Consider the following 26,788-nt stretch of genomic DNA (forward strand, 5'->3'; position numbering starts at 1 on the left):
CCCTGTTTTTTTTTTTTTTTTTTTTTTGTTGTTTTCACAGCAACCCCTTTTTTCTTAAATGGCATTAATAAAACCAAAGGTGCACAGGTTGTGAACAAATACACATACACATCACCACATCTATCTATCTATGTATGTATGTAGTTAAATGTATTTGGGGTAAGTCATTAATGTCTGCAGGAATGAAAGCTTTTACTGAAGAGGAGCTTCTCCCATGACTTACAGCAGAGGAGCGTGGGTGAACTCTCCCAAGTGTGTTCAGCTGGGAAACACTGACAAGAACTGACAGGCACCCAGAGAGGTCATTGTGCTGTACACTGTTCCCTGCCGGGGATGGATTACCATGGAAATATGTTTTTCCATTGTATGAGCACGAGGTTAGGAGAAATTAGTACATGTATTTGCAAAATATTTATATGTGGGTAGTCTTTTTTTTTTTTTTTTTTTTTTTTTTTTTTCCCTCCTTCAAGCTCAGGTCCTCGACCAGAGGCCTGGGAGCTTAAGGGTCCTGCATAGTATCTTGCCAGTTCCTAGGACTGCGCTCTTCTGGACAGAATTTTCAATTTGTGGGAGCCACTGTCCCAGTTTGGGGGTCACAGCCCCGAGTGTTGCAATTACCACAGAGACCACTGCCTTCACCTTCTGCATCTTCCCTAGCTGTTGTTTCAGCTCTTGGTACTTCAAGTTTCTCATGTTCCTTCTCTCTGATTCTAAAGTTCCGTTCAGACAGCTGGCTAACTTCTCTTCATCCTGCCTTGATCCAAGCTGACCAACAGCTTGTTGGTCTCAGTGATGGTAGTCAATAGGAATTGTTTGTAGGGCGTTCACATCTTTTTCACATCCACGACTTTTTGGAAGATGCTATGCTTGGTGTTTGTTATCACCACTGAAGGTTCCAGTTATCAATTATCTTGGTCTGTGATCTTCAATATCAGGTCAGCTGCTCTTGCCTTAAGCTTGCAAGTTATTATTGGGGCTTGGTGCCCAATCTCAGAGTGCGGGGATGGTGATCCCACATGAGCCGTCATCCTGGCTCCCTCTCGCCACAGCACTTGTGCTGCACCTCGTCAGTTTCTAATTGTCATAGTAGGTGCTTCTTGTGGATGTTGAAACACTGAGCTACTAGTTGTTTTGATGGTGACCCCTCTAACTGGGGTTACTTATGTTTTAGCATTCCAGTAGTTCCGTATTCTCAGCTCTCGTTCATGAATGTCTTGTTGTTGTTCCAGTAGCCCACTTGTTCCAGATTGTCCTGGTTCCCGGCATGACTCCGTTAGTTTAGTTACTTTGTTTGTTTTCTTTTGGTGGATGACATGCATATTTGATATAAAACAACAGTGCTGTCTGACAGAAGTTTGCATTGCAACTTGACAAATAATCAGATACGATAAACTTTATTTATCCCCATGAGATGAGACAATAAACACAGGAGCTGCATGTGTTTAAATACAACACAAATGTATATTAGTATTCAAGTATTCAAAGCTTCAAGGACTATGGTGAGCTCAGAAATCAGAGGTCAAGAGTCTCCTCATAATGTTTAAGCTCTAGGTGTGTCAGTCATTTCCAACCACTCAGTGACAGGAATGTCAATGAAGTCTTTGTTGAACCCTTCACTGTGCTAAGGTAACTGACCAGGGTCATATTTCTTTGAGTAGGTTTTGGAGTACCGGGTGTGTGTGTACCTCAGGAATGAAATGTAAATATGTGCATAAGCACAGTATGCAGGGCCTGTTGTAATATGTGATAGCTAATATTGTGTGTCTGAGTGCATGTGTTTGTGCGTGAGAGAGCTAAATCGAGCTCTGCTGGTGAGCATCATTAGATCACCAGTGTGTGAAAGAGGGGGAATAATGTCTTGGTGTTCAGGAAGGTGATCTGAATACAAATCAGGTCATATTTCTCTCTCTTTGACACATAGACAAAACACAGGTAGTATTAGTGAACGTTAGAACATTTTAAGCAATTTATACTGTTTGGCAGTGGCTGTGTGTTGTTGTCCACCATGCTCAGGCTTACAGGTCCACTAAGGCGCAGGTTGTGGATCAGCTAATCAGTCCTGTCTCAGGCTGATGGATGGTCCAGGTGTACGCCAAGGCCACCCACTCTCAACATTATTCATGTTTCAGTACATCAGTGACAGTTTTGCTTTATTGTCCATGGGGGATCAATGACACATGAAGTAAAGAGGAGAATGAATGACTGTAATCAGCATTTTGGGCTATTTCACGGTGAGGAAATGTGCTGTTATGAATAGAAATCAGAGTGCAGTGTAATTCACGTGAAATAAGTGGAAATTTCCCTGTAATATTAACCTTGGTACTGAAAATACACTGCACAAGTACTAATAAAATACAAGTATAGTGTTTGGGTACTCCACTCTCTAACAGCAGCAAGTTTTATATATATATATATATATATATATATATATATATATATATATTAGTACAATACTTGTGCAATGTATTTTCTGTTATTTATATATATATATGTATGTGTGTGTATTAATAAACTGTGGAAGTTCTCTGTGGAGATGTGCAGTTGTAAAACAGGCCAAACCACTAACGGTACAGTCACAGCGCCACCTTCCGGCTGGTGATGCGCGGCGCATCAACACGAGAGCAAACATGGCGGCGTGTACGAGCACGCACTTTCCTGACACCGAGTCGTTTGTTTCACTCATTACGTTTATTTAACGAGCTTTTGTGCTACGGGAAGTGCCAGTAAAGGAAGGTAAGTGCCACGTAACGTCGTCTGTTTGAGCTTTATCACAAAGTCCTAGTCGTTTAGATGTAACAACTGATGTAACATTACCAGTCAGCACACCTGTGGCTGATGACCTGTGTCCCCCTTCCCCATTTGCAGGGTCATGTCCAGGCTGGCGGTGGTGTGTGGGGGGTCCAGGGGCATCGGGAAGGCTGCGTCCCGCCTGCTGGCCGAGAGGGGCTGCAGGCTGGCTGTTGTCTCCAGGAATCAAGACGCTGCCCGGGCTACGGTGGCGTCTCTGCAGGGAGGTATAGTGTTGTATTGTGTGCATTTATGCAGACAGACAGATCCACACATGCACATACTATCCTATGTTTCAACAGATAAGATGGAAATCTGATGTGCTTTTCCTCTTGCTCCAGTCACGGACACTATGACACCTTTGGTTCTGTTGTTGTTCCTTTGAGCCATACAAGCAAACACATTACACACACCACATTTTATTTGACGGTCCACGCCGTTTCCTGCACGCCTTTCTGCTGTAAAATAACATAAATACATATAGAGCCCGACCGATATATCGTTTTGCCGATTTTATCGGCCGATATGAGCCTATGACAGATATATCGCTATCCGGAAATATGCCGCAGATATGCAGGTATATACATTGATAGCAGATTTTTTTTCTTTTAACTTCATAATACCGGTATCGGCCCCAAAAAACCTATATCGGTCAGGCTCGCATATATGGACATACAATATCCATTAACATACAGACCGTCTGTGTCTGCTCTATAGCTGACCATTTGGCTTTTAGCTGTGATGTTTCCAAAGTGCAGGAGGTGCAGAAAACTTTTGATGCAATCCAGAAAACCTGTGGAAACATCTCTTATCTTGTGAATGCAGCTGGCTTCAACAGGTGAGCTGACACTTACAGTATTATACTTCGTATTTGCAGTATAAATGGGTAAAGATTTGACATAGCACCGACCTTTGTACCCAACCTGTCTCTGTTTGTTTAGGGATGCTCTGTTACTGAGGACCAAGCCCGAGGACATGGTGGCTCTGCTGGAGACCAATCTGCTGGGCACCATGCTATCCTGCAGGGCAGCACTGCGCAGCATGCTGCACGTCCAGGGAGCAGCCATTGTTAATATAGGTGCTAATTCTTTCAGAGGAAGCCAAGATTAGTGTTATGTTGTCAGTTTGGTCACTAGATGGCAGCGTCTAACACTACTACTTTCTTTAGTTTCACTGCATTTTTGAAAGTGTCACTTTAAAGAACCAACCACTAAACGTTTTGGAGATTTTTCTCAAATTAGGGGCCTCTGTATTATTAAAGACAACACTGAGAAAACACAGGATCATGTTACTGTGGCTTCCAGGATGACATGGACATATATGGAACCTTGAGTTTAAAGTCAAGATTAAATAGAAACCAGCGGCTATAGGTAGTAGTGTTGCACTTAATGATGCTTTTGAATAGGACTTATGCAGTGTGTTATTTGCATTAAGTGGGCTAAAGCATTCCTGCTATGTGGTAATTGAAATACAAGGGCTTTGAATACTGGTTTCTCGTGTGTGTACAAGGCGTCTAAGTGGATGTATGTTTCCTGTTTGCAGGCTCTGTTGTGGGCCTGAAAGGGAATGTTGGTCAGTGTGTGTACAGTGCCAGCAAAGCCGGTCTAGAGGGCTTCACACGCTCTTTGGCTAAAGAAGTAGCTTCCCGAAATATAAGGGTCAACTTACTGACTCCAGGTACAGAACAACTGCACCGTTTTTTCTTCATGTCCGCTTTCTCAGCACCTTATCTGGAACCTTTTTTTTTTTGTCTCGGTTTCTGTTGTTTTATTGTCTTATGTCAATGGCCACTCTCGTTTATAGGTTTCATCCACACAGACATGACTGTGGGGCTGAAAGAGGAAGACAGAGTTCCCCTGGGGAGATTTGGCACACCGGAGGAGGTAGCCCATGCTGTCCTCTTTCTTTTGGAGACTCCCTATGTAACAGGACAGGTGCTGGTGGTGGATGGAGGGCTGCAGCTGGCCATGTAGAGAACGAGACTTTCTGGACTTCTGCCACTGACGCAAGCTGTTTCTTATGATTCTGTAGGTCCGTTTTAGTTTTTTAACATTTCGGCCTCTGTGGGTTCTGTGTTACTCATGACTGAGGAGCATCTGAACTTTTGCACTTTAGAAAGCTCCATGGCTGAAGTTCAATGTTGCTGTGTGGCCATATTAAATTATATACCTACCTGCTAAACTGTAGGAGTGTGATTGTACATTTATCATGTTTTATGGATGTTTTGTGACCCAATTCTCATCATAAAACCCACTGGTTCTGCCTCATGAATAAACAAAGTTTATGCACCAGCTGCAAAAATACCATGCAGGCCCATCTGCCCGTGCATCACTGTCCTGCTTTCTGCTGAGTCACTCTATCCAAACACACGGGCCGTGGCCAAATGTGTGATGGTCGGCCATGACTAACTCTGCTGACTCCAGATTGTCTGGCCCAGTCCAGATCTCAGTGCCCTGAGGTCCTTAATTTGATCAGTAGATGTAACAGTGTTGGGTTTTCCATGACTGGAAGGTACCCCACAGTTGGAATTTTTTTTTGTGTGTGTGTCATCACCCCTGGGAGGCCCCCCTCACAACCAGCACACGCTGCCCAGTCTGCCAGCAGCCTCCCTCAGCTCACCTCTGGACAGGCCTGTTGAGAGGCCTGGCATGTCGGCCTGCAGCTGGAGGAAATTAGAGGTGGTGGGATATTTTTAGCTCCAGAAATGTTTTGAGTGTCTGGTTGCAGCGCCGATCCTGTAGTGTGGATGGATGGGACCAAGGTGGACTCTCATGATCAGCGAATGAGATATGACTCGCTGCACTGCCTGTTGCTTTCATTGAAACTTACTTTTAAATTTCGACTGCTCTCTTTCACTCTTTATGTGCACTTGTATTGTCTGTTTAAGGACTGGGTCACATGATACCCCTGATTTGCATTGGTATTTCCACTGCGACTGATAATGTGTTTCTTGGCGTTCTTGTATTGTTTTAGGAAGAGTCTCCCAGTCTATAAAAACATGTCACGCTGTCTGAAGAGTTTAAAAATTTTTTTTTTATTAACTTTCATAACCTAAAATAGTATCAGGAGAACAATCCATATACAGGCATTGATTGGCATACAAATGTGCAAGCACAGAAACTGTCAACTGATGCAAGCCGCAAACAGGCACCGAAAAAGATTTCCACTTTGTATAGTATTACAGAGGTGACAAAAATAGAGATAAATATACCTTACTTTTCACTAGCTTTTAATGTCTGCTACCCCTGAATACTGAAAAAAAGATGTGCTTTTATATATTCTGGTAAAAGTTGATTGACGCCATACAAGTGTCCAGAAATAACATGCCAAACAGATTGTGTTTGCTTTAAGCCTGAAAGTGATTTAAGGCAGTAAATACATTTATAAAACTTCAAGATACAGAAAGGATTGGTTTTTTGTTTTTTTTTTTTCTTTTCCTTTTAGCTTTTCAGTGAACAAATGGTTGCTGATATAATTTATGTCAAGATTGCTGGGAAAGTAAACAGTCTTTTTTTTTTTTTTTTTCATACAAAAATAAACTGGAGAATCTGTGACGTTACACTGAAACCTTTCACAGCACCCTCTCCTGAGTGAGAACATCTCAATTCACACGTCTAAAAATAAACCGTCAAAGTGAACTCATCATAATGACCCGCCGTCCTCAAAAGCTTTTTCGTTTTTTTTTTTTTTTTCAGCACCACGACTGTCATCACCGCCGCCACCGTTCAGTCACATCCCACTTACCACATTAAAGCTGACGTCCGTCACGAAACCTTCTTTTTCCTTTGTCTTTTCTTTTTAGCCCCAACCTTCTTCAAGTTCTGCTGCACCCACATATCTCATCCACGTGTGAACCTCCTCCCCTCCAAACAAAACAAAACACTAAACATACAGTAAGGCCCGGCCTTGTCCTATAATTGCTGACCTGACAACACTGAGACTGCATGATGCTACTACAATCGATTACTGTTTATATCAGCACTGTGCTACACAAGCCCACATATAAAAGTCTATCTCCTTCCTCAAAGCTACGATGCTTTGAATCATTGTCTTTTTTTTCCTCCTCTACACGTAGTTGGTGCAATGCTGCTTCTGGATACTGTATTAATCTGTGTAATTGCAAATGGCACCACTTAAACATGCATAGTAATTCTGTTTCATTTTTAAACTTCACAGAATTGAGAGGCACTTTAACAACCAGCCCTTCGTGAAACAGTCCATGAACATGAGAAAGCACAGTTAAAAGAACAGTCTCTGCTCGTGGTGAAGACTTCAATCATTCTCCAGGTCCAGTTGATAAAATGAAGCTTGGGGTATCAACTTGATGAATTCTGTACTGTAATTGTGTTGTGTCATACTATAAAAATGAAAACATAAGGAAAAACCACAGCTGCACCATGTCTGCCCACTGACCCTTTGGTTCTGTATGCAGTTCAATGATGGTGAACAAGGTTATATTCTGCCCCCCCACGCTGTCATAATGTATTTGTCACAGGAGTGCTGGGAGTTGGGGGCAGCTTTCAGGGCTTCTTTGTTTTGGGGAGGGGGGGTTGATGTTGCAATCCTCATCCCTGTCTGGTGTCTCTACAGGTCATCGCTTTCCACCAGGCCGCCAGGCTGCAGTGGGCTGGAGTCGGGGAAGAAGGCCGCCTTCACGTCCAGCCCTCTCTCTGTCAGTGCAGCGTAGCGGCTGGTGGAGGGACGCACCTTCTTGGGCTTGGTTGGGTTGGGCTGTTGCCACTGAGCTGAGGACGGGAGCACAGAAGGGTCACAAAGACAAGCCCTTAAATGATGGAGCATCATGTGTGTGTTTTAGAGTGTGAACTTACTGTGGACGTCGAGGCGTGCAGTGCTGGATACGATGCCAGCGTCATTCTTGGCTGACACAGTGTACCAGCCCGCGTCCTCTTTCATGGCTGGTTGGATGATCATACACAAGTAGCCACAGTTGTCCTGGTGCATGCTGGAGGAAAAAAAATGAAAGTGAATGCAGGTGGACACAAGCATCAAAAGTACTATTTTTAACTGGTAGTTTTTATACAGTGTTTACCTGATTCTGTCAGTGTTGTGAGTGAAAGACTCGTTCTCCCTCTTCCAGAAGATTTGTGGATAGGGAACCCCTGTGACGCGGCACTCCAGTCGCACAGGGTGACCCTCTGCCACGCTTGTGTTCTGTAGCTTCTCGATGAATGACGGAGGCTTGTGCATCTCTTTGGCTGTGGAAAGTATGTGTTGAAAAGCTTCTTCTGCATGTATATGATGTACTGTAGTATTTGGTTCGGTATTTGGACAGTTACATGTTGTTTTTGTTCTTCGGCCTCTAGTGCCCAAAATCAAAGGGTTCAAAAGTAATGGGACACTTGATCACTGTATCTTTCCTTTGCATCTGTGTGTCATTTCAGTGTTAGTTCGTGCATGCAGAGATCACACGTGGCTCAGAGCTGATTGAGATTTGAGAATTATCATTTAAATGCAAGAGGTGAAGAGCATCACCAGGGAAGCGGCTGCTGATGTGTATGGGCCCAGTATTTTGGACTCTCACTGACTGCAAAGGGTTTTCCCATTATTTCTGAACCTCTGAACTCCCATACTGGTCTTTCTGTATCACCTACTCAAAGTTAAACCTGAGACTTTGCATGCTGAAATATTATTGTATTTATTTCAAGTTAAATGTCTAGAAGCACTGATCCTGAAGAACAGAAAACATGTTACTGTCCAGTCACCTGCGATTTGCATCAGATGTACTTATTTACCTGCAACAATGAGTTCCAGGTTAAAGGAGTTTTGCCCAGCTCTGTTACTGGCGATGCAGGTGTAGATTCCCGCGTCCCGGCTCGTCACGGGCTCGATCACCAATGAGTGCACACCGTTTTCCCTCACCAGCATCTTATGGGCGGAGTCGGGGCGGATGGTTTGTCCATTCAGCTGCCAGATGAGGTCAGGAGTGGGCAGGCCACTCACCTATAAGTTATGAAAGAAATGTGATGAATGAATGTGTGAACGTTTGGACTGCAGAGTGAAGGTTGCTTTGGGTTTGTGTGTTTTTATTGGAGAAAATGAGTATGTCAGCTGCATGTGTGGACAGTATGTGTTTATTGGAAGTATAAAAACACCAGTGTTTGGTCAGTCTGTGTTGTGTTTGTCTGGAGGGAGCATGGGAACAAACTGCACTGCCACAGAGGAGATATAACAAAGGGGACCATAGTAAGCAGCGATAAGTATTTCTGGAAGTGCCCCCGTACAGTTTTAGAACTTGGGGCATTTTGAGCATGGAAAGTTTTGAAAGCTGAAATAAATATTTGCTATAATTATCTTTGACATTAAGGACTCAGAAGGAGGGGACACTGAGTTTATTTCTAACACGCATAAAATGACATGTATTTATAGTGAGTTAATTGTGGGTCTATTTTATTTTGTTGCATACACAGGGTTTCAAAGAGTTTGTAAGTGCTGCAGGTAGATGAGGTCGAGGCAGAAGGAAAATGTGCGCAGGTGGCGGCAGTGGTGCAGTGGGAAAATAATTGTAGAAAACCTGATCCCACTTAATCCCCGTAAAATGACGCCTCTGTATTCATCTTGTCTGCCGTGAGTCATTCCTCACGCAAGGAAGTGATGAAACGTTTTGTCTCTCGCTACTTTTTTCTACTCCCTTAAAAGAAAAAAAAAAAAAACAAAAAGAAAAAACTGGAACACACGGAAAGGGGAAATGTTTCTTTGGCACTGCTGAGATGGAGCCTCCCTGAAAGCAATACAGACACTGAATTAAAGGGCAGTTCTGAAATGGCTTTTTCTATTACTATGATTAACATATTCTCTTTGGTGTGGGCATTTTTTTTCTTCCAGTCATGTCAGTTATTTTAAAACATCTCTCTTTACTGTATCAAAGAAAGCAGCATGGTGTTCACCTAGAGGAGGTTAAACTGAAGAGAAACTAGATCACTCACAGAGAGTTAAAGTAAAAATTGGAAGATTCTGACATAACCTGTTTAAAAAAGACCCTTAAACCACGGTCATGTATAAAAAAAAAAAAGTTTTCTTCTTAAAAGTTCATAGCCTGACATGCAATGCCAGCCAAAACACAGTGTATAATTTGTTTTTTTCCCCTTTCAAGTTTTAAAAATGTCCTTTAGTAAGCCACAATGTCTCAAAGCTGGCTTTTTTTTTTGTTAGAGGAGACCAAAAACACATGTTGGATTTTTAGAATTCATTTGTCATTTCTCCGTGATCAATAAATTATCCTAAAAATATATATAACGGCCTTATGTAGTAGTTTTGGACGGGGCCATCACAGGTCAACACATCAATCTTCCACCGCACCACCACCACATTGTGCATATCCCATGTTGGCACAGGTAGTAAAGGGCCATGCAATCACCTTGCAGTCCATCCGGCACAGTCGGCCCTCCTGAACAATGAGGTCACCGGGCGCCTGCAGGAAGTGGGGGCGGAAGTGACGCTCTTGGATGTTATCATTCTCATCGCCGCTATCTCTAGATCTGGACCTGGGCCTGGTAGAGAGATTGAAACATACAATATTTGTTAGAGAATATCAATTAATTCAAGTTTTTATAAGTACTTCTTAATTTTGATAGATCCTATAAAAACCAACTCTCCAACCCTGTGTCCATATTCATGCTGACTTTTATATTTCCTCTATCATGGAAACAATGTCAACTTTCTAGGCCTTTTTTCTGTTAGTTCGTGCTCTGGCATCCTCCCACCTGCTCTTTCTAAATCTATAAGTCTCCTTCAACTCTGCATAGAAGGTCAGGACCCATAGGTGTTCTTGTGATTTTGTCCTATAAATATAATGAGATCACCACCCAGTCTGCACGTCAACCAGGGAGGGAAATAAAGAGAGTGGGAGACACCGTTTGTTATCATGACCTCACTCTAAACATCTCTGAGCTCTTATCTAATCAGGGAGTGGGGATCTAGATAACAGATTATAGGTGTTCTCTTTTATGTTCTGTGATCTTCTGTGCGTTCTTCAATAATCTGGGCTTGGATGAATGCACACAGTATATATACAGGGTCATTAGAGCAGTGAAAAATAGTGCAGTGCAAACAGGTGTTCCCTCACAACAACACGGAGCTTTTCCCTTCTAAAGAGACAGCTCAACAAAGAAGAAAGTCTGCTTCAGCTTGCAGCAAATGTTTGTGTAAATGGCAGCTTCTTGGAACCCTTTACTTCAGAACAACACACTCTGAAATGAGTGTGAGCGAGCGCAGGAGTCGTGCAGATGGTGAGCAGCCTGCAGCACATGTGCCAGCCAGCCATTAGAGCGTGTGATTAAGACACCGACAGATTTTGTTTGCTTCCTCGCTTCCCCTGTCCTGTGAATCAGCGAGGCCTCACCTGCGTGTGTGTCCGGGTGTCGAGCGTTGGCTGCGACCTCGTTGGTTCACCGCCTGGACCATCATCCTGCCGGTGCAGCTCACCCTGCCCTGTGAAGGGGAAGAGAGGCACACAGAGAGAGAGAGAAAGAGGGATGTTATGAGGCGTTGACACCAAGGCCAGAAGTCAAACGAGGTGAAGGAAATGAATTGTGAGTGTTGGAGCTGGAAAAGACTGTTAGGAACCCTGTAGTGCCTGAACTTTTGACCCTCATGAGAGCTTTAGTGATTTCCTTACTCATTCAACGCCCTCTTCCTCTTCAAGCTGGAGACCATTATCTTAATGTGCATTATCCTCTCACTAATGAGCACCAACTTGTCCTAGAGGCAACCACACAGCCGTGTGTGTGCGTGTTTTTCTAGGGAAAGGTGCAGACCTTTCCATGATGATTTAAAGGTGTGTCATGGGGTGGGTGCTCACCTCAGGGTTGCTTGCCATGATGGTGTAGTTGCCGTCATCATCCAGTGAGGCTGCGGCAGTGTGCAGAGAGCAGGTTCCATCAGCGTCACGGCTGATCCTGTAATGCTCGCTCCTCTTGGAGATCTGCTTGCCATCTTTAAACCAGTAGACCTGTGGTTTAAAGATGGTAGTCCAGGATTTAAACGTGATATTGACACTGATAGGTTGGTGACAGTAGACAGCAATATGACTGGAGCAGATTAAATGCTTACAGTTTTAACTTTGCAAAAAATGTTAATGTAAACACTTCTATCTCTCTGCTCCCTCTTAATTTCATCAGTCTATCCTGAGGCCTGTCATCACCATGGCATTAATGTGGACACAGCGAGCCCAGGCCAGTGGGTGTTCTTTATCACAACACAGAGCATATGTACAATGTCTACACCCTGCCGGTCAGGAAACCGAACCATCATAAATGCCTCAAAATCCCATCATTTATATAACAACAATAGTCCACTCAGCTGATGTACTTTGAGCAACATGTAGAAGCTCCCACCTTTGGTTTGGGGTCTCCCTTCACCTTGCAGGAGAAGGTGACTGGCATGCCCTCGAAGACTTTGTAGTGTTTGAGTTTTTGGTCAAAGGATGGTGCCACTCCCTGGCCAGCAGTGTCTTCATCATGCTGCACGTCGTCGTCTGACTCCTCCACAGGAGAACGCTCCAGACGGAATTCAATCTCACTGATCAAACGCTGCTCGAAGCTGGAAACTTTGTATTCCTACATGCCATAGACAGATAGGAAAAAGGAAATTAGAGAGAGACCAGGACAGAAGTAACAGTTTTGCATGATCATGTGGGAAAGGCAAGCGTATATAAAAACATGCAACACGCCCTTAATAAAACCTTAACCTTTGCTTTTTTTTTTTTTTACACACTCATTGTCACACAAACTACCAACTTTCTCCCGATTTTCTAACTGTCTCTGCCCAGATGAGTCACTCCTCCTTCCCCACCACCTCCATCAATCGCTTGTCTGTGCTGGAGCAGGCGAAACATGTGCAGGGCAGCACAGTCTGATGACACATCACACAGATAATGACAGGCTGCAGGCACAGCTGCAAAAGCAGCATTTATCCTCATGAACTCGCTCTGCAGCTCCCGATGTACTGAGGCGTGCTGCTGCAGGCTGCAGCGTGTTCTAGCACTTTACTAAGCAGTACTCTGTCCACGGGTCCAAAAAGTCCTCAAATGTAACTTAATTGCTAATTCAATCTCAAATGCATGTACGATTGCAGCATGCTTTAGGTGATGACTGCTGATTAAAGAGATCTGGGTAAAACCAGACCAAGCTGATGCTTGTGTTGTAACCAAACTAAGATGTGCTTTAATATCAGACACATTGAACAACAAAAGTTGCAGAGACCTGATCTTAGCCGTGTTCAATCTTCTGTAGAGTTACATAACAATCAACAAATATACACCAAACCCACAAATGAAGTACACAATGAATGTGGAATCACAGTTGCTAAAATGAAATTCTGTATTTTTGTCTTTTCTGTGCCATTAATTGTCTTTTCCACTAATCCCTAGGATTGTTCCTGTTCTCGTCACATCCGGAATTGAAAGGTGAGTTTCCGCACACAGCTACAGACAGTGAGAGCACTGTTTAACAAGTGAATTAAAACCCCAGAAGGTGACAAAAAGAAACAGAGGTTTCAGTAACCTTTTGAGGGAAAGGTTCTCTATCAGATGACTTGTCTTCCTGTTGAGAGAAAAAAAAAAAACACAGGTTCTGTCTGTGTGTGGGCAGGAAACACAGTTATATGTGTGTTTCATTTTGTGTTCTATATATTATCCTGCTCTTAAAACACGACATTCTCAAGCACATGCTACACACACACACACACACAGAGAATCAAAACACACCTTGTCCCTTGGCTGATGCATTCCCAGTCACATTTCCAAACTTGTGCTCAGAGCCACTCGGTGCTGTGGTGCCACAACCAATCACATTGCTTCTCATGCCAATGCCACACATGTGGTAACTCACCATTCAGTGTGGACAAAGTGTGGAAAAACTTGTGATGTTCACTACAACTGCACTATGACTTCACTTAATTAGAGTGTGTTTTCTCCTAATCTGAAGCCAGTTAAACCTGTTTTTATAAGTGCACTTCAATGCAAACTGTAAATACACGGTGATGGGACCTTGAAAACTTTGAAAACCAAATTAAGATCTAATCTTTAGTAGTCAGTGATTATCTGATAACAGTTTTAAATACAAACATCCATATACACAAACTGTTCTACCTTAAATGCCAGTTCACACATACAAACAGTGAAGGTCGAGGTCCTGCTCTGTCTCACTCTTCCACAACGTTATTTTTTATTTTATTTATTTTTTGGTGGTTCACAGTCAGACAGACAAATGGCTCCATGAGCCTCCAAACAGTGTTCCTCTCCGACATGTTTGCAGCAACGCTGGTTTCTGCTGGTTTGGATAAACAGAGCTTTTTATGGAGGGCTCTGTGGGGCTTCACGGTGTTTAGACGCTGCTTTCATAACTCGCTCGTCAACAGTGTTTACAGGAACTGAGGGTGAGGGTGATTTAACAGTATGGAGAGGAAAGCCGGCGTTCATGAGAAAGGAATGACGGCGGTGGAAAGCTGCTCGTGTCATAAACTTGCAGAACTGGGAATTGTGTAAATTAAGTGAATGAAGCTGGTGTGGACATACTGATCATACGTTTTCATGCCCTTTTGATTTCACGTGTGTGTGTGTGTGTGTGTGTGTGTGTGGATCCTAATGGAGAGCCGCCGTACCTGTGTGACTGGCTCCTCCTCTGTGTCCTGTGTGTTTAAGACTGTGGCGGCGTTGTCAGCACCCAGCAGTCTGCGAGCCATCTTCTCCTCATAGGTTAACCTCTGGAAGCAGGGATTAATGGGATCAGTGCAGGTTAGTGTGTGAGTTGCAGAACACACACTTTTACACACTATCAGCTTGCTACTCTAAGGCTTGTGTTAATTAGGGATGTCATTATGTCTGCACAAAACAACCTGAGTTTATCCCCCTCTCTGGGTAGTAAACCTTTCCTTTCACGAATAGCTGTATGACTTTTTCAGATGCTTGTTAATCTGTGTTAATGACGTGTTACTGAACACGCTCATTCTCTAAGAACCTCTGAACACACTTTGAGTAATTGAATAAGACTACAACACACACACACACACACACCTGTTGGCCATTGCTTATGCGCTCCTCTTTAAAGCGCAGTTTTCTCTCCAAATCCTGGATGACGGCGTCCTTGGATCCCTGGATGTCCGAGTCAGAGGCGATGCGAGTTGTTTTGGTGACCGAGGACTTCCTGGGGAACGCTTTGCTGAGAGGAGAAAACAGAAACATTTTTCAGCATTAATGTCGTTAGCACACACATTATCTCAACTTCTCTTTCCTCTCTGGCTCCTTGGCTCCTTCTCTGGCCCTCTCATATCCACCCTTATCTGGAAATGTCCAGCCATAGCATTCCACCGTGGGTCTTCTTATCTTGCACACATGCAGCAGGAATGCCAGGGTGAGAGGGGGAGTGCTGAGTGAGCGAGGGACTGATGAAAAATAACTGGCAAAAAGTTGAAGGTGGAATGTCCTTTAAGGAGGGAAAAATAAGCATATTTCCCTCTTTAGGGCCACATCACACATCAGCAGCTTCTTATCAGCTAAATCAATGTGCAGGGCCCAGAGTCAAAATCCAGCAACTTTGCAAGTCCATATTAGCTGGACGCAGGACTCTGAAGTCATAGATCTAACTATGATCCTGAAATGTAAGTGTTTATTTGATTCTGACTCACCCTCCTCTCTGAGATCCTTGTGTGTATTTTCTAGCCATTTGGTGCTAAAGCTGTAGCACCTTGAGATCAGTTTGTGTCTTTGTGCGTGTTTAAAGGGGTTCTTTTAGTTCTTTAGTTTATTCTATAAACATGTGTACAAAAATGTTAACATGTCATCATGCATCCTCCTGCCTCCAGGGCAGTGCAGGCAGGTTTATCTGACTTGGAGCACTACTCGTCCGACACTTAGTACAAAGAGCATGCAAGATGTGACATGACTTGATGGAAAGCTCTGTCTTTAAGTGCATAAGTGAGAGACACTTACACAGTCCCGTTGCCTTTAGGAAGGCCCAGGGCGTTGACCGTCGGACTGCTGGGTGTGGAAGCTGTGGAGGGCAACACCGATGACAGGAAGCTAGAGGCTGGAGATGGTGGAACAGAGGAGAATGGCGAGGACATATCTGAGTAGGCTGGAGACATGGAGACAGGTGGAGGAGGAGGTGGTGGAGGAGGAGGGAAGTCTTGGGCAGGGCCTAAAGGAGAGGACAGGTTACTGGAGCTGAAGAAGGGCGGTGGTGGAGGCGGGAATGAGGGAGAACTTGGAGACTCCACGCTGCCGGTCTTGGTGAAGGGGGGAACGGTGACCCTACCGAAGGGCTTGTGTGAGGTGGGAGGAGACAGGGGGGAGGACAGGCTAGACCCAGAGGAGCCAGAGGACTGGGTGACAAAGCCCGTCCCCCCAGGGCTCTGAGCAGCAATGAACTGCTTGGGCCGGGCGTAGTTAAAGGTGCTGGCCTGCATGGCTACACTGCTCTCCAACTCCTGGAAGGAGGGAGGAGGGGGGAGAGGTGGTGATGGTGGAGCAGGTGGAGAAGCTTCTTGAGCGTGTTGCTGGGGTGGAGGCAGGTCTTCCTGGTCTTGCTGCTCCTGCTGCTGCCAGTTAATTGCTTCCTGCTGCTCCAATAGAATCTGGTCCTGCAGCTGCTTCAGCTGGGATGCGTTCCTGCAAAGAAGAACCAGTTATCAGTTATTTTCATTCTTTATAGGGGAACAGGCTCTGTCACAAAGTAAAAAACCTAAGAAAAATGTTAATAAAGCATGAGGCTGTTTTCAGTTTATCCATGACACCATCGCCTGATCTGTATCCAACTCCAGTCAGAACACAACTGGCAGAAACATTGATGGACAGTTAAAATGCCAGTCAAAGCATCGAGAGAGCTGACTGAGGCAGAAACACAACCAGTATGAAGATTAAAAACACAAAGTATTTTGAGGATGACATCAGCTCGCGACAGTCAGTCCAGCAGTTTGCAGCAGGAGTTAAACTCAGTAAACTGCTTTTCCTCTGGTCTGAAGGCGACAGACTGTCAGGCCTGGGGCTCAGTCAGAGTAGTGGTATGTGCACAGCTTAGTGTATGGGAAGGAAACCACTGCACCAGCAGCATGGACTGATAGGTTATCTGCCTCCAGCCTTTAACAAAGATAGCGTGTTGACAAAGCGTCAAGTCTGGTAAAGAAACCAGGGGATAAGTGAAGAAAACAGCACTATTACTGCTGTGTAACAGCAGTTCACCCTGACACACTGCAAACTGGTCTGCTGCAGAGGCAGATCTCAGATATGACGTGTTTCTGTCCGTGAGGTGTGGCTTCTGGTGTTTGAATGGCATTGTAAAAAAAACACACACACACACACACACACACACATAAATGTAATGTCATGGTGTGTTTTTTCCACCAGGGAAGTGTCCTGATGATGAAGTATTGTGTTTTTCACAGACGCGTGGTTGTCCAGTCACTCCCTCAGCTTGGTTGATTCACTGTATTGTCACATCACCGAGGGAGAGAGGGAGTTCAGGAATTGTGTGTTGTTAAGAGCCGAAGTTTCTCTTTTCTTGTATCGGTGCTGAAACCAATTTTACATGCACCAGGAGGGTTTTAAAGAGGACTAACTCTGAAAGTCTACTCTCAGAAGCTCTCCTTGAGGATGAGGGGTAGTCTTCGGGAAAATCATAAACCTTCGGAGTCTACACATCTATGTGTACGAGAGACTGATGAGTTCTTCGTAGGCTGCCTTTTCAGAATATACTGTACATCCCAGTGGTGCGTGTTGTTAGGGGTCCACCAAGTTCACATGCCCAAATCTATTCCAGATGTTGAATAATCACTGGAGTCTTTCAACTATTTTTCATCTGAGAGAATGCAGAGAAAAACCTCTCCCTTCAGCGTTACTCCCTTATACATTTACAAACATCACCAGTGAATATTTGAGAATACCGACAGGGTAACAAACCAACCACAATATCCAATCCGGTTGGTCTGTCCGAACCAGTTATTCTGGACACCCGCTCCCCCCCAGAAGAGACTTCACATGCCTGAATAAATAGCCATTAACTCAGAGGGATCCATTGCAGTCATTCCAGCTTGTTGCTTGTTGTGCTGTCCTTTTACAGGATTCACCGACCACAGCAGCACCTGATCAATGTATGAACTCCCCCCCACACCACCAGCAACAAGCCACATTATTTTTTTTTTTACATTCCCCACACGTCTCCTGTTTAGGCCTCCACCAAAAAGAGTGCTTTTAGAGGAATAGTTTGGCAGCTCGCGAGGCTAGCAGCAGTTTGATTCCTTTTTTGGCCGTGTTCTCGGCGTGTCAGGCAGAAGCCCGTCTGCTCCAGCCGAGAGGAAACACACTTCATTTCCTTTCACATAGCTTTACTGCCTCAGCATGAGCGACCTCAAAGACTTTTACCGCATTTTCATATGTTTCTGACAACTTCCTATGGAGAGTTTTTTTATTTTTTTATTTTAGTAGATTCTTGTAGAAGGTTTGTTCCCTTTTCTCTTCACCTTCTGTTTACGTATGAGCAGGAGACGGACTGGATGTTACCCAGCTGTGACATCATCTCATTTCCTTAAAAGGTGCTTTTTACTTTGTATGTAAAGCAACTGCTAAACAAGCACCTTCATTCATTACAAGTCCACTCTGCTGTGCAACCGCAAAACACACCGTCTCTTAGTAAGGTCAAGAACTCTAAACATAGATAATACACAATGAAGTCATTAGTCTGAATTAAAGTGCGAGGACATTTGATGTGACATCTAAATACAAAATCAACATAATATCATTCTATTTTTGTCATATTAGACATGAATCCTGTTTAGATATTTGGCTTACTTCATATTTGACAGTGCATGAGAAGGTCAGCTTGTGTTATTTGCAGCTGCAACACTTTTATGGCCCACTTAAGGATTTACATCAAGCAAAGAAGAGGACTGGGGAGGAGCGGGGGGGGGCCTTGGGTCATCCAGACTCTGTGACCCTGCAGAAGTGCAGCCTCCAGCTCTCATCATCCAGACAAGGCTGCTGTACATATACTCTGTCCTGTCCCAACCCCTGCTCAAACCTGACCTGGGCCCTGTGTAAATGATTATATCTACAAATTTCGTGGGAAGCTGAGCGGCCATCTGTCAGGCCTCCATCACTTTTTGTCTTTGCGGTGAAACGGAGCTGAATTAGGAGGGAAGTGTTCCTTTGTCGTCATGCCAACGGCTCTGTGTTTTGCTGCTCTGGTCAGAGCCAACTGGCCCACAGTGTCGTGCTTCACTGAGAGAAAACGCTCCAGCTCCTCTGTCTGTCATTCCAACTGTAACACTCCAATGTCTCTCTCTCTCTCTCTCTCTCTTTCTCTCTCTCATTGCCTTTTTTTTTTTTTTTTGCCCCTTTTCTTGCTGGTATAAATAGGCGAAGCAGTCATGTGTTCCCACTCTCATCCTGAAAAATACTTTCCCTGGGCTGGATCCTGTCTAAAATGTCTCTTGCAGGGGGAAAGAGACAGGAGAGGAATAAAAGGAAAGCAGGAATCTGGACTGGAATAAGTTTGTCTCTGGTTTCTCCATGAAAAAGTTCAGTAAACAGACCCAGGAACAGCTTGACGGTAACTTAAGGGAAAGTGTGTTTTACAGCCCCGTGTTGTATGAGTCCAGATCCAGCTAAGCAGTGAGACGTGCCAGACACAGTGGGGCTTCACCAGCAGCATCTTGCTTTAATAAATGAAGACCTCAACATCTAAACTCACTGTGTTTACTTGGTGCTGCTTGTTTGTGCTTCCTGAACAGTAATGACCCATGATGTGTGAGAAACTCCTTCAACTGTCTAGCGGAGCAAGCTGGGAGCCATCCGCACATATATCTTGCAGCCATCGTGTTAGCGCCGCAGCTGGCTGAAAAGGCCGAGTCGCTTTATTACTGCCGGACAGCTGATGACAGGAAGTGTGCAAGGGGGAGGACAGGAAGTTGTTGAGTGCACCTCGGCTGTAATGAGGAGTTTCCTTGTGTAAATAACAACATGAGAACCGCGCCTGTTTGCTTTTAAGAGTCTGTAATTGTTTAAAGACAGAAGAGTTTAGATGCTTGAAACAAGGCGTTTTCTGGCAGCGACACATATGAGAAGAGACACTAGTTAGTGTTCTGGCTACTTTCAGCCAGTAGGCTCAGTGAGTGTTTGCATTACACCACCACATTTGTTTCTGTAAACACCTGCAGCTAAGTAACTGTGTGACCTTGTCATACGTAAGTGATTTATGTCTAAACAGTCAAACTGAGCTCCGGTATCACACCTACAACACAAACACAGCCTTGGGAACCAAGACTTAAATCACCACAGCTCTGTGGGAAAACATGCACTTGACCTGTTTAACTCTTTAACGCTTGGATGTCTATCCCCTCACACACGGTCACACACAGTATGTTAGTTTTGTGCGCCTACACACACCTGGTTCACAGTTTGCTCAACTGCATTTGCCAGCGAGCATCATCATACTACATTACGTCATCATGTCTGACAGACCATCAATCTGACATGGTGACTGAGCTGAGGTCTGAGTGACAGTGTGTGAGTAAGACTGTTCGCTGGTGACTAGAGATTTCCTGATTAGTACAGAATATCAATCAAATTTGGGAGACGTCAGAGTGCGAGTGTGTCATGTTGGGAAATTTTCTCAAGATTTAATGTAGGCATGAGATTTTCCATGACATCGATCCATAAAACTCATCCATTGTGAAATTTTGTGATTATACTATAGTGTTGTGTGAACACAGTTCACTGGAAATACTTTAATAAGAACTACAGTATAAAGTTACACACAGACAGTATACAAATGAATCATCAGGAGGTAAAGAAGCAGCTTCAACTACAAATGAACAGAAGTTTTTAAGCATAATGATATTGGGCCTTGTTTTATATTTCACCTCTCATACACACATTATTCTGCTTACTCCCCCCTCCTCCTCTTCATGACTGCCTCCCTCTACTTTCAGAAACCAGACTATCCAACAGACCATCCAAGTTTCCATTAACATTTCAATATAATCTCACAGGCTGTCTGACCCCCAGAAACCAGGCTGCTGCTACAGGGAACTATATGCTATTTGATATGTCACACATATGAAAAAGCGTTTCAGTCCTTGTCTGCAGCTTCCATTCATTCACTTCTTCTCTGTCAGCTGACATGTTTTCCCTCAGCCTTTGTCCTTAACTTATTTTCAACCTCTCTCCTCCCCAGGTACCCCACCCACCCCCCTTTTCTCTCCCACTTCTACTTGTTCTCTATGGCTCTAATTGCACACACACACACCACATAAAACAGAACCAGACTGTTTTCCTTTCCCCCTCTCTGTAAAACGGAGCACAGAGCACTTTTTCTTATTCCTGCCACACCAACAGCTCATGGCTGCTCCTTTCACCCACTTTCTCCCTGCCCTACTTTCGTCTTTCATCTTCTTATACTATTATTTTCCTTCTCCTTCTCCATCTGGGCTCATATTTCATATCCAAATGTAGGTGAAGAGGGCTCTCCACGATCAGCAAGCCCCACTTTTCTCAATACACCTCCAGCCATCCCTCTCTCATCTCCCCACTCCTCCGCTTTTTGTGTTTTCTGTCCAAGTAAGATTGTGAGGTTTTTTCTCTCTCTCTCTATCTCTCTCTCTCTCTCTCTCTCTCTCTCTCTCTCTCTATAGCTGGAATGTGAAAGACATTCTTCTCTGAATTGGAGTGGGAAAGACATCACCATCAAATGGGATTAGCAGCAGGAGCTGAGGGGAGAGGAGGAGGAAGAAAGGGAAGGAAGAGCCAGAGAGTGAAAGAGAGGCAGAAAGTGAAGTGTCCCAGAAGAAATCCACCAGTAAAAGAGTTCCAGCCAAGTAAGACACATGCTTTTCTCACCTTACAGACTCTATTGTGTTAACTAATCCATCTGACTCCACTGAGGAGCTCTGCAAACAAACAAACCTCGCCGCATAAACACAGTCGGTCTGCATCACAGATGCAGCAACTCAAAAGAAAACTACTAACTTCTGTGTTAAAGTCGCTCTTTTTTTCTTCTTTTCTTTTTCTCTCTACAGCCAGAGCTCACTACCTTTCTAGAGCCTCCAGTAAATGAATGGGTATCACACCCTGGCTCAGTGTGCTCCCAGGAAACCACACACCCATCCTGAAAACATATGATTTAAACACTGCCTAGCTGGTGAACCAAGAAAACCTAAAAAGAATATTCCTTATCCTGTCACCATATTTGTCATCTCATGTCTTCTTTCCCTTAATCTGGATTTGTTGACAAAGTATTTGGCTCCAGAGCATTTATAGATAAAAAAAATACAGTGATGTTTAAAGTTTCTGCTGTGAGAGCTCAGGGTTTAAAAGTTAAAGAATCCTTCGGTAATCTTTTATTCATTTCTCCACTGTGCATCAGTCCCACCTAGTTTGTTTAATTTGAATGAGCTGTCAGTTTCCATGAGAGAAGAAGACAAACTTTTACCTTCAGTGTTGTGGTCTTGGTGTGTAGCAGCTCTGATATTCCCCTGCAGGACAGCGAACCACGTCTCAGTGCTGCCCTGCCAGGTGAGAGCAGCATATATAGAGCACTGAGCAGCCAGACCGTGACACAGCCTCTCTCTCTCTCTCTCTCTGGCTCTTGGCATTAGTCTGTAAGCTCCTCCTCTTCACAATAAAAGTTTGTCTAAGACAAATCCCTTTCACAATAAGAGCTCAGCCCTATACTTTGCTGCAGGCTGCCGATCAAGGAGCTTCCCTCTGAGAGTTAGGAAGCAACAATAACATTTATAACATGTATAAGAAAGGAAAACTGAAAGAATGAGAGACACCCATATCTAATTGCTTTCCTGTCCAAATTTATATTGTTATATAAACATTATATTGAATGATTGAAAACTAAGGAGATGTGTTGATCAAGGAGAGAGAATCGATGATAAATTGAAGAAATTCATCATCTGAACAGCTCTCTCTCTCTCAGGTGACACAAACGAGGCTCGTCCATTGTAAGGTAACATTTGAAACAACGCCCTGACTGGAAATCAAACCCACATTCAGTGTCCTCTTTATGCCCACACAGAAACACTATCTATCGTTCACATGCTGACAGAGCACAACAACTTTTATCTACATGCCAAGCATATGGAACATAATAGTTTTATCTGACACATATTGTATTGGATCTTTGGAACAATTTGAGTAATGGACCAACTCCCAGTGTCACAATATGTCTAAACAATCCCCACTGCAACCACGTAAATCTGGTTTTATATCCTGAAATATGCTCACAAATATTCAGTTTCTCAATCAAAGATTTCCCCCTACATTTCTGTGGTATGACACAAAACCTTTGAAGAACTTATTGTTTCTATTTTTGTGTGTAATGTCTCTATTTTTAGAGTTCTTTTCCAGGCTGCTGATGAGTCATGGCATGTTGATGGGTGGTGGGAGGCCAGAGATCTTATCCAGCGGGGTGGTTGCATTTGTGAGCGTGTGTGTAATAAGTGTCTGTATATTGTGGAAAGGTTAGAGAGCCGTCAGGAGAGGGTCTTCCTTTCTCTAGAGGTGCGAGTCATTCCCAGCGCACTTACAGGAGAGTCAGAGAGAGTCGACTCTTGGTGACAGCAGTGTCATGAGGGTAGAGTGTGTGGACGTTATTACACCCTCTAATTAACATCCACAAGTGGAAGCTGTGTGTTGGTCTGACTGAGAGTGTGTCTAAAGGGAGACACCATCTGTACCACACATTGCAACCACACACGCCGCTCACACACCCGGGAGCGGGGGTGGGGCTGGTGGGGGGGTCAGGATCCAATCAGAGGTTGATTGACCTCATACGGAAACAATGTGAATCTCTAAGTGTGTGTTTGTGTATATAAAGGATAACATGTATTTGTGTGCTTCTCTGTGTTTAACATACCAGGGTGCTCTTTCCTGGGAAACACAGTCTGCGTTCTGTGAGGAGATCACTGGGGCCGGTTAGTTTCCATGCTGTCCCTCTCTGGCTTCATCCCTCTGTGTGTCTTTTCAGCACTCCCTCTCCCTTTGCTCAACCCCCTTTCTTCCAGCCCCCTCTCTGTGTTATGAAGGTCAGCTCCGACAACTCTCTTCCTTATTTGGAAAGTTTCTCCATTCCATGCAGGTCATTCTAGCCCAACCAACCAATCCAGTGGTTAGTTGGTCTGGTGTGTCAGCCAATCCTGTTTCTCCCATATCCTTTTAAGGACTGCCCATCTCTGATTCTGAATGTTGATGTGAAATTATCTGCTTCTCTTGTGTGTGTCTGCTGCTGACTTCATTTTGCTTTTTGTTCTGTTGCACAATCTCCTCTCCCTGATGACAACTGACTTTCCATTTTAGCCTTTTTCCATTTGCTGATAATCAAAAATCCCTGTGGCCTGTGTTCACTGAAGTACCCATTAGGGAAGTGATCCACATCAGTGTTGTAGGTAATTAGACATTTCATGATAATGAACTGCAAGCAAAGTTCTAACTGTGTAGCCAGTACCACATGTGGTAATTTAACATGCGTGTTTCCCGCTTTTCGTAAAACAACTGGCAACACCTCAACAAGAAAGGGATTGTTAATAGTTCATTAAAGAGTTCATGACTTGCACCTCGTAAACACAAACACATCTCTGAGAGGAAAGCTTTGAGTCACTGCGCAGATATGAGACAAATCCTGGAACCCAGGAGCTCCTTGCTCAGCAATGCAACGCAGAGACACATGTATTTCTTACATGTATTTGGATATAATATTGACCTCTGGACTGTACTGTAACAACAGAAAGCTAATTGTTTCAGTGTGATGAGTCGGAATCTGTCGATTTCCACCTTTCACAGAAGCAGATGTAGCTTAACTGCTACGCTGCTTCTTCAGGCTGTGTCTGCTTTAGCTGTACTTAAATGATCAGTTTGGTCTGTGCTGGACTCAGTCTTCACACAACCTTGACATCACTAACTTTGACACAGAATTGGTTTAGACTTGTGGCTATGGCTCTAAACTGTTTTCCACACAAAATATACTACTACAGGCCTCGTAGTCCCTTTTTGCGCCAAAGGGAAAAAACAGTTCTACCATCTTTGTGCATCTGTAACATTAGTTCAGTATCTCTTCCACTCATTCTGAAACCAGGGTTATGACTGTAATCAAAAGCATTAAAAAATTAGAACCTTTTAAAATTTTGGGAATACTATTTTTGGGCTTCTTCACAGAAATGGTGGTGTTAGGTTAAATTTGAATGTGCTATTTCTGTGTCTCGTTTTTCTCTGTCTTTATGTTTCCAACCTACATTGGTTGCCCACTCTACAGTCATTATTACACCATCTCTTTCAGAAGCCAAAGATAAGAAACTTGAATTAAACTTTGGCAAATCAGAGATCGGTGTAGTAAGAAAAGGCTAATTTGAGGTCCTGCTAAGTGCTGATGTGCGCCTGTTGTTCATCATCTTAGCACATTTGCTAAAAATGAAGATACTGTATTCTAGAGCTGCATAAAGAAATCCACACTCTTTAGTAGTGAGAGTTCAGCTCACATGTAAAAAGCACTTTATGGAAATTCATGCAGTAGAACAATTTCACCTAATTCCTGGTCTTATGAAAGAGAGATAATTGTTGCCTCTATTTGTGCTTGGTGTGTGACACAAAACACAGACATTATCCCAACCTATAATATAATGCTTTGGCTATGCAAGTGGCACTTTTGAGTGTCTCCTCCTTTGTCTTGTAGTTTTGTTTTTCAAACTCAGATAAGCGGAGTCAAGAACTCGTTGCTCCTTACGGAAACTTAATGTTTCACATTATCAAGAACTTGGTGGTATACTACGTAGGTGCCTTGGTAACATGAGGCAAGAGATGAGATTATTAATCTGGACATGACAGTGAATGAATGTAAGACTCAAAACGCAAACCTTTCTTGTGAAATGTCACACTAAGGAAGTGCAAACTTTTATCTTAATAAAAAAGCTGACACTGCACACAAGGAGATACCGACACCTCATTCATCAACACACATCATACGCACACAAATTTATAAGCTCCAGGTGTTATTAGTCTAACATGATAGGACTTTACACATGGCGTGTGTACAGTTAAACCCTGCAGAACCCCGAGCAGAGAGGTTCTTGAAAAGAGAAACCGTAACTCTGTCCACCATGGCAATGACCTCAAGTCTCATCCACCTGAATTATGGCTTGTCTCAAAGTATTAGCTTATAGTACTGTTTGTTCAATAGCTACAGTCTTAAATCCTTTGAGACATTTGTTTAGGCTTCAGGAAGCCCAGTTATCTTCAATAGCAGCACCATTGCCAATACAACTTCACATTTTAGAAACAGTTTGTATGTTTTGTAGTGCCACTAATATTTGTTTTTCTGCATAGAGTCACTTTAAAAATGATGAAAAATTCCACAAGAGTATATAATGAGTAATCTATCTAATCTGCAATCTATCTAATCACAGCCATGTGATAAAAGATTCTGCTTTCTGTCCAAACCAGAGTCCTGGTACCGATCCCAATAGGCTATTTGTGCTGAGCTCTGCTGAGAATTTCCTTCGATTATTGACGTTTGGCATCAACACCGGCTGGCAAACCTAAACACCTACCAACCCTGCTCCCTCTTCCTTTGGTGCAGAAAAACAGTAGTTTTTTTTTTTCACAGCTAAGGTCTCCTGCAGTCCCTCCTACCTACCGAATCACACAACCACTTCCTCCATCTCATCAGCTTTGTGTTATTTCACAGGTTTGGTTCCAGTATGTTATTCCTTTGATCTAAAACAATTTACTCTTGATTTGTGAACATGGAAATATCTCTCCAGTAGTTACAAACACTGATCCCCACCTTCTTCCTTATGTAAATGCATTGTTGCCCTATTTCAGACATTGAGGTCATAGTTTCCAGTCTTTCTATTGAATTTATAGCATTAACCAGATTGTTTTGTTAGGACATCTTGATGCTTATTAAAAAGAGCTCCTGTAAAATATAAAAAAGCAAATAAAGAAACAAACTTGGATTGCAAAGGCCTCATGTGACCCGGTGAGAAAAAAAAC

General features: G+C 43.5%; 2 protein-coding genes and 1 long non-coding RNA gene across 6 annotated transcripts in view; 2 read left to right on the forward strand and 1 right to left on the reverse strand.

Annotated features, from left to right (window-relative positions):
• Nucleotides 1–2,614: 2,614 nt before the first annotated feature.
• On the forward strand, nt 2,615–5,804 carry cbr4 (carbonyl reductase 4). The gene is made up of 6 exons (XM_026304682.1): nt 2,615–2,733; nt 2,866–3,014; nt 3,505–3,625; nt 3,729–3,865; nt 4,330–4,464; nt 4,591–5,804. Exons 2-6 carry the CDS (start codon nt 2,870–2,872, stop codon nt 4,758–4,760), a joined length of 708 nt encoding a protein of 235 aa, XP_026160467.1. The 5' UTR covers nt 2,615–2,733; nt 2,866–2,869; the 3' UTR covers nt 4,761–5,804.
• Nucleotides 5,805–6,132: 328 nt separating this feature from the next.
• Nucleotides 6,133–26,788, reverse strand: part of palld (palladin, cytoskeletal associated protein) — a 45,885-nt gene continuing 25,229 nt past the window's right edge. The window contains exons 1-12 of one of the 4 annotated variants that reach the window (XM_026304681.1): nt 22,227–22,377; nt 15,734–16,411; nt 14,819–14,963; nt 14,407–14,508; nt 12,141–12,362; nt 11,606–11,755; nt 11,147–11,235; nt 10,163–10,295; nt 8,541–8,748; nt 7,838–8,003; nt 7,617–7,750; nt 7,372–7,532 (exon numbers count right to left, since the gene is read on the reverse strand). In XM_026304681.1, coding sequence (XP_026160466.1) covers nt 7,372–7,532; nt 7,617–7,750; nt 7,838–8,003; nt 8,541–8,748; nt 10,163–10,295; nt 11,147–11,235; nt 11,606–11,755; nt 12,141–12,362; nt 14,407–14,508; nt 14,819–14,963; nt 15,734–16,209 — 1,986 coding nt within the window. In that variant the 5' untranslated portion in view covers nt 16,210–16,411; nt 22,227–22,377. Of the gene's footprint in view, nt 7,533–7,616; nt 7,751–7,837; nt 8,004–8,540; nt 8,749–10,162; nt 10,296–11,146; nt 11,236–11,605; nt 11,756–12,140; nt 12,363–14,406; nt 14,509–14,818; nt 14,964–15,733; nt 16,412–22,226; nt 22,378–26,788 lie in introns of those variants that run through there. The other 3 variants (XM_026304678.2, XM_026304680.1, XM_026304679.1) reach the window with 3 other exon arrangements.
• On the forward strand, nt 21,490–22,072 carry LOC113129015 (uncharacterized). The gene is made up of 2 exons (XR_003295567.2): nt 21,490–21,612; nt 21,814–22,072. It is a non-coding gene; the product is annotated as an uncharacterized LOC113129015 (long non-coding RNA).

This window comes from Mastacembelus armatus, chromosome 4, assembly GCF_900324485.2.
Source record: "Mastacembelus armatus chromosome 4, fMasArm1.2, whole genome shotgun sequence".
NCBI lineage: Eukaryota > Metazoa > Chordata > Actinopteri > Synbranchiformes > Mastacembelidae > Mastacembelus > Mastacembelus armatus.

Excerpts from the sequence above, each read along its gene's own strand:
- cbr4 (XM_026304682.1), top strand. The coding sequence starts at position 2,870 with ATGTCCAGGCTGGCGGTGGTGTGTGGGGGGTCCAGGGGCATCGGGAAG. Across the intron at positions 3,626-3,728 it reads AATGCAGCTGGCTTCAACAG|GGATGCTCTGTTACTGAGGA; the intron begins GTGAGCTGACAC and ends CTGTTTGTTTAG. Across the intron at positions 3,866-4,329 it reads AGCAGCCATTGTTAATATAG|GCTCTGTTGTGGGCCTGAAA; the intron begins GTGCTAATTCTT and ends TCCTGTTTGCAG.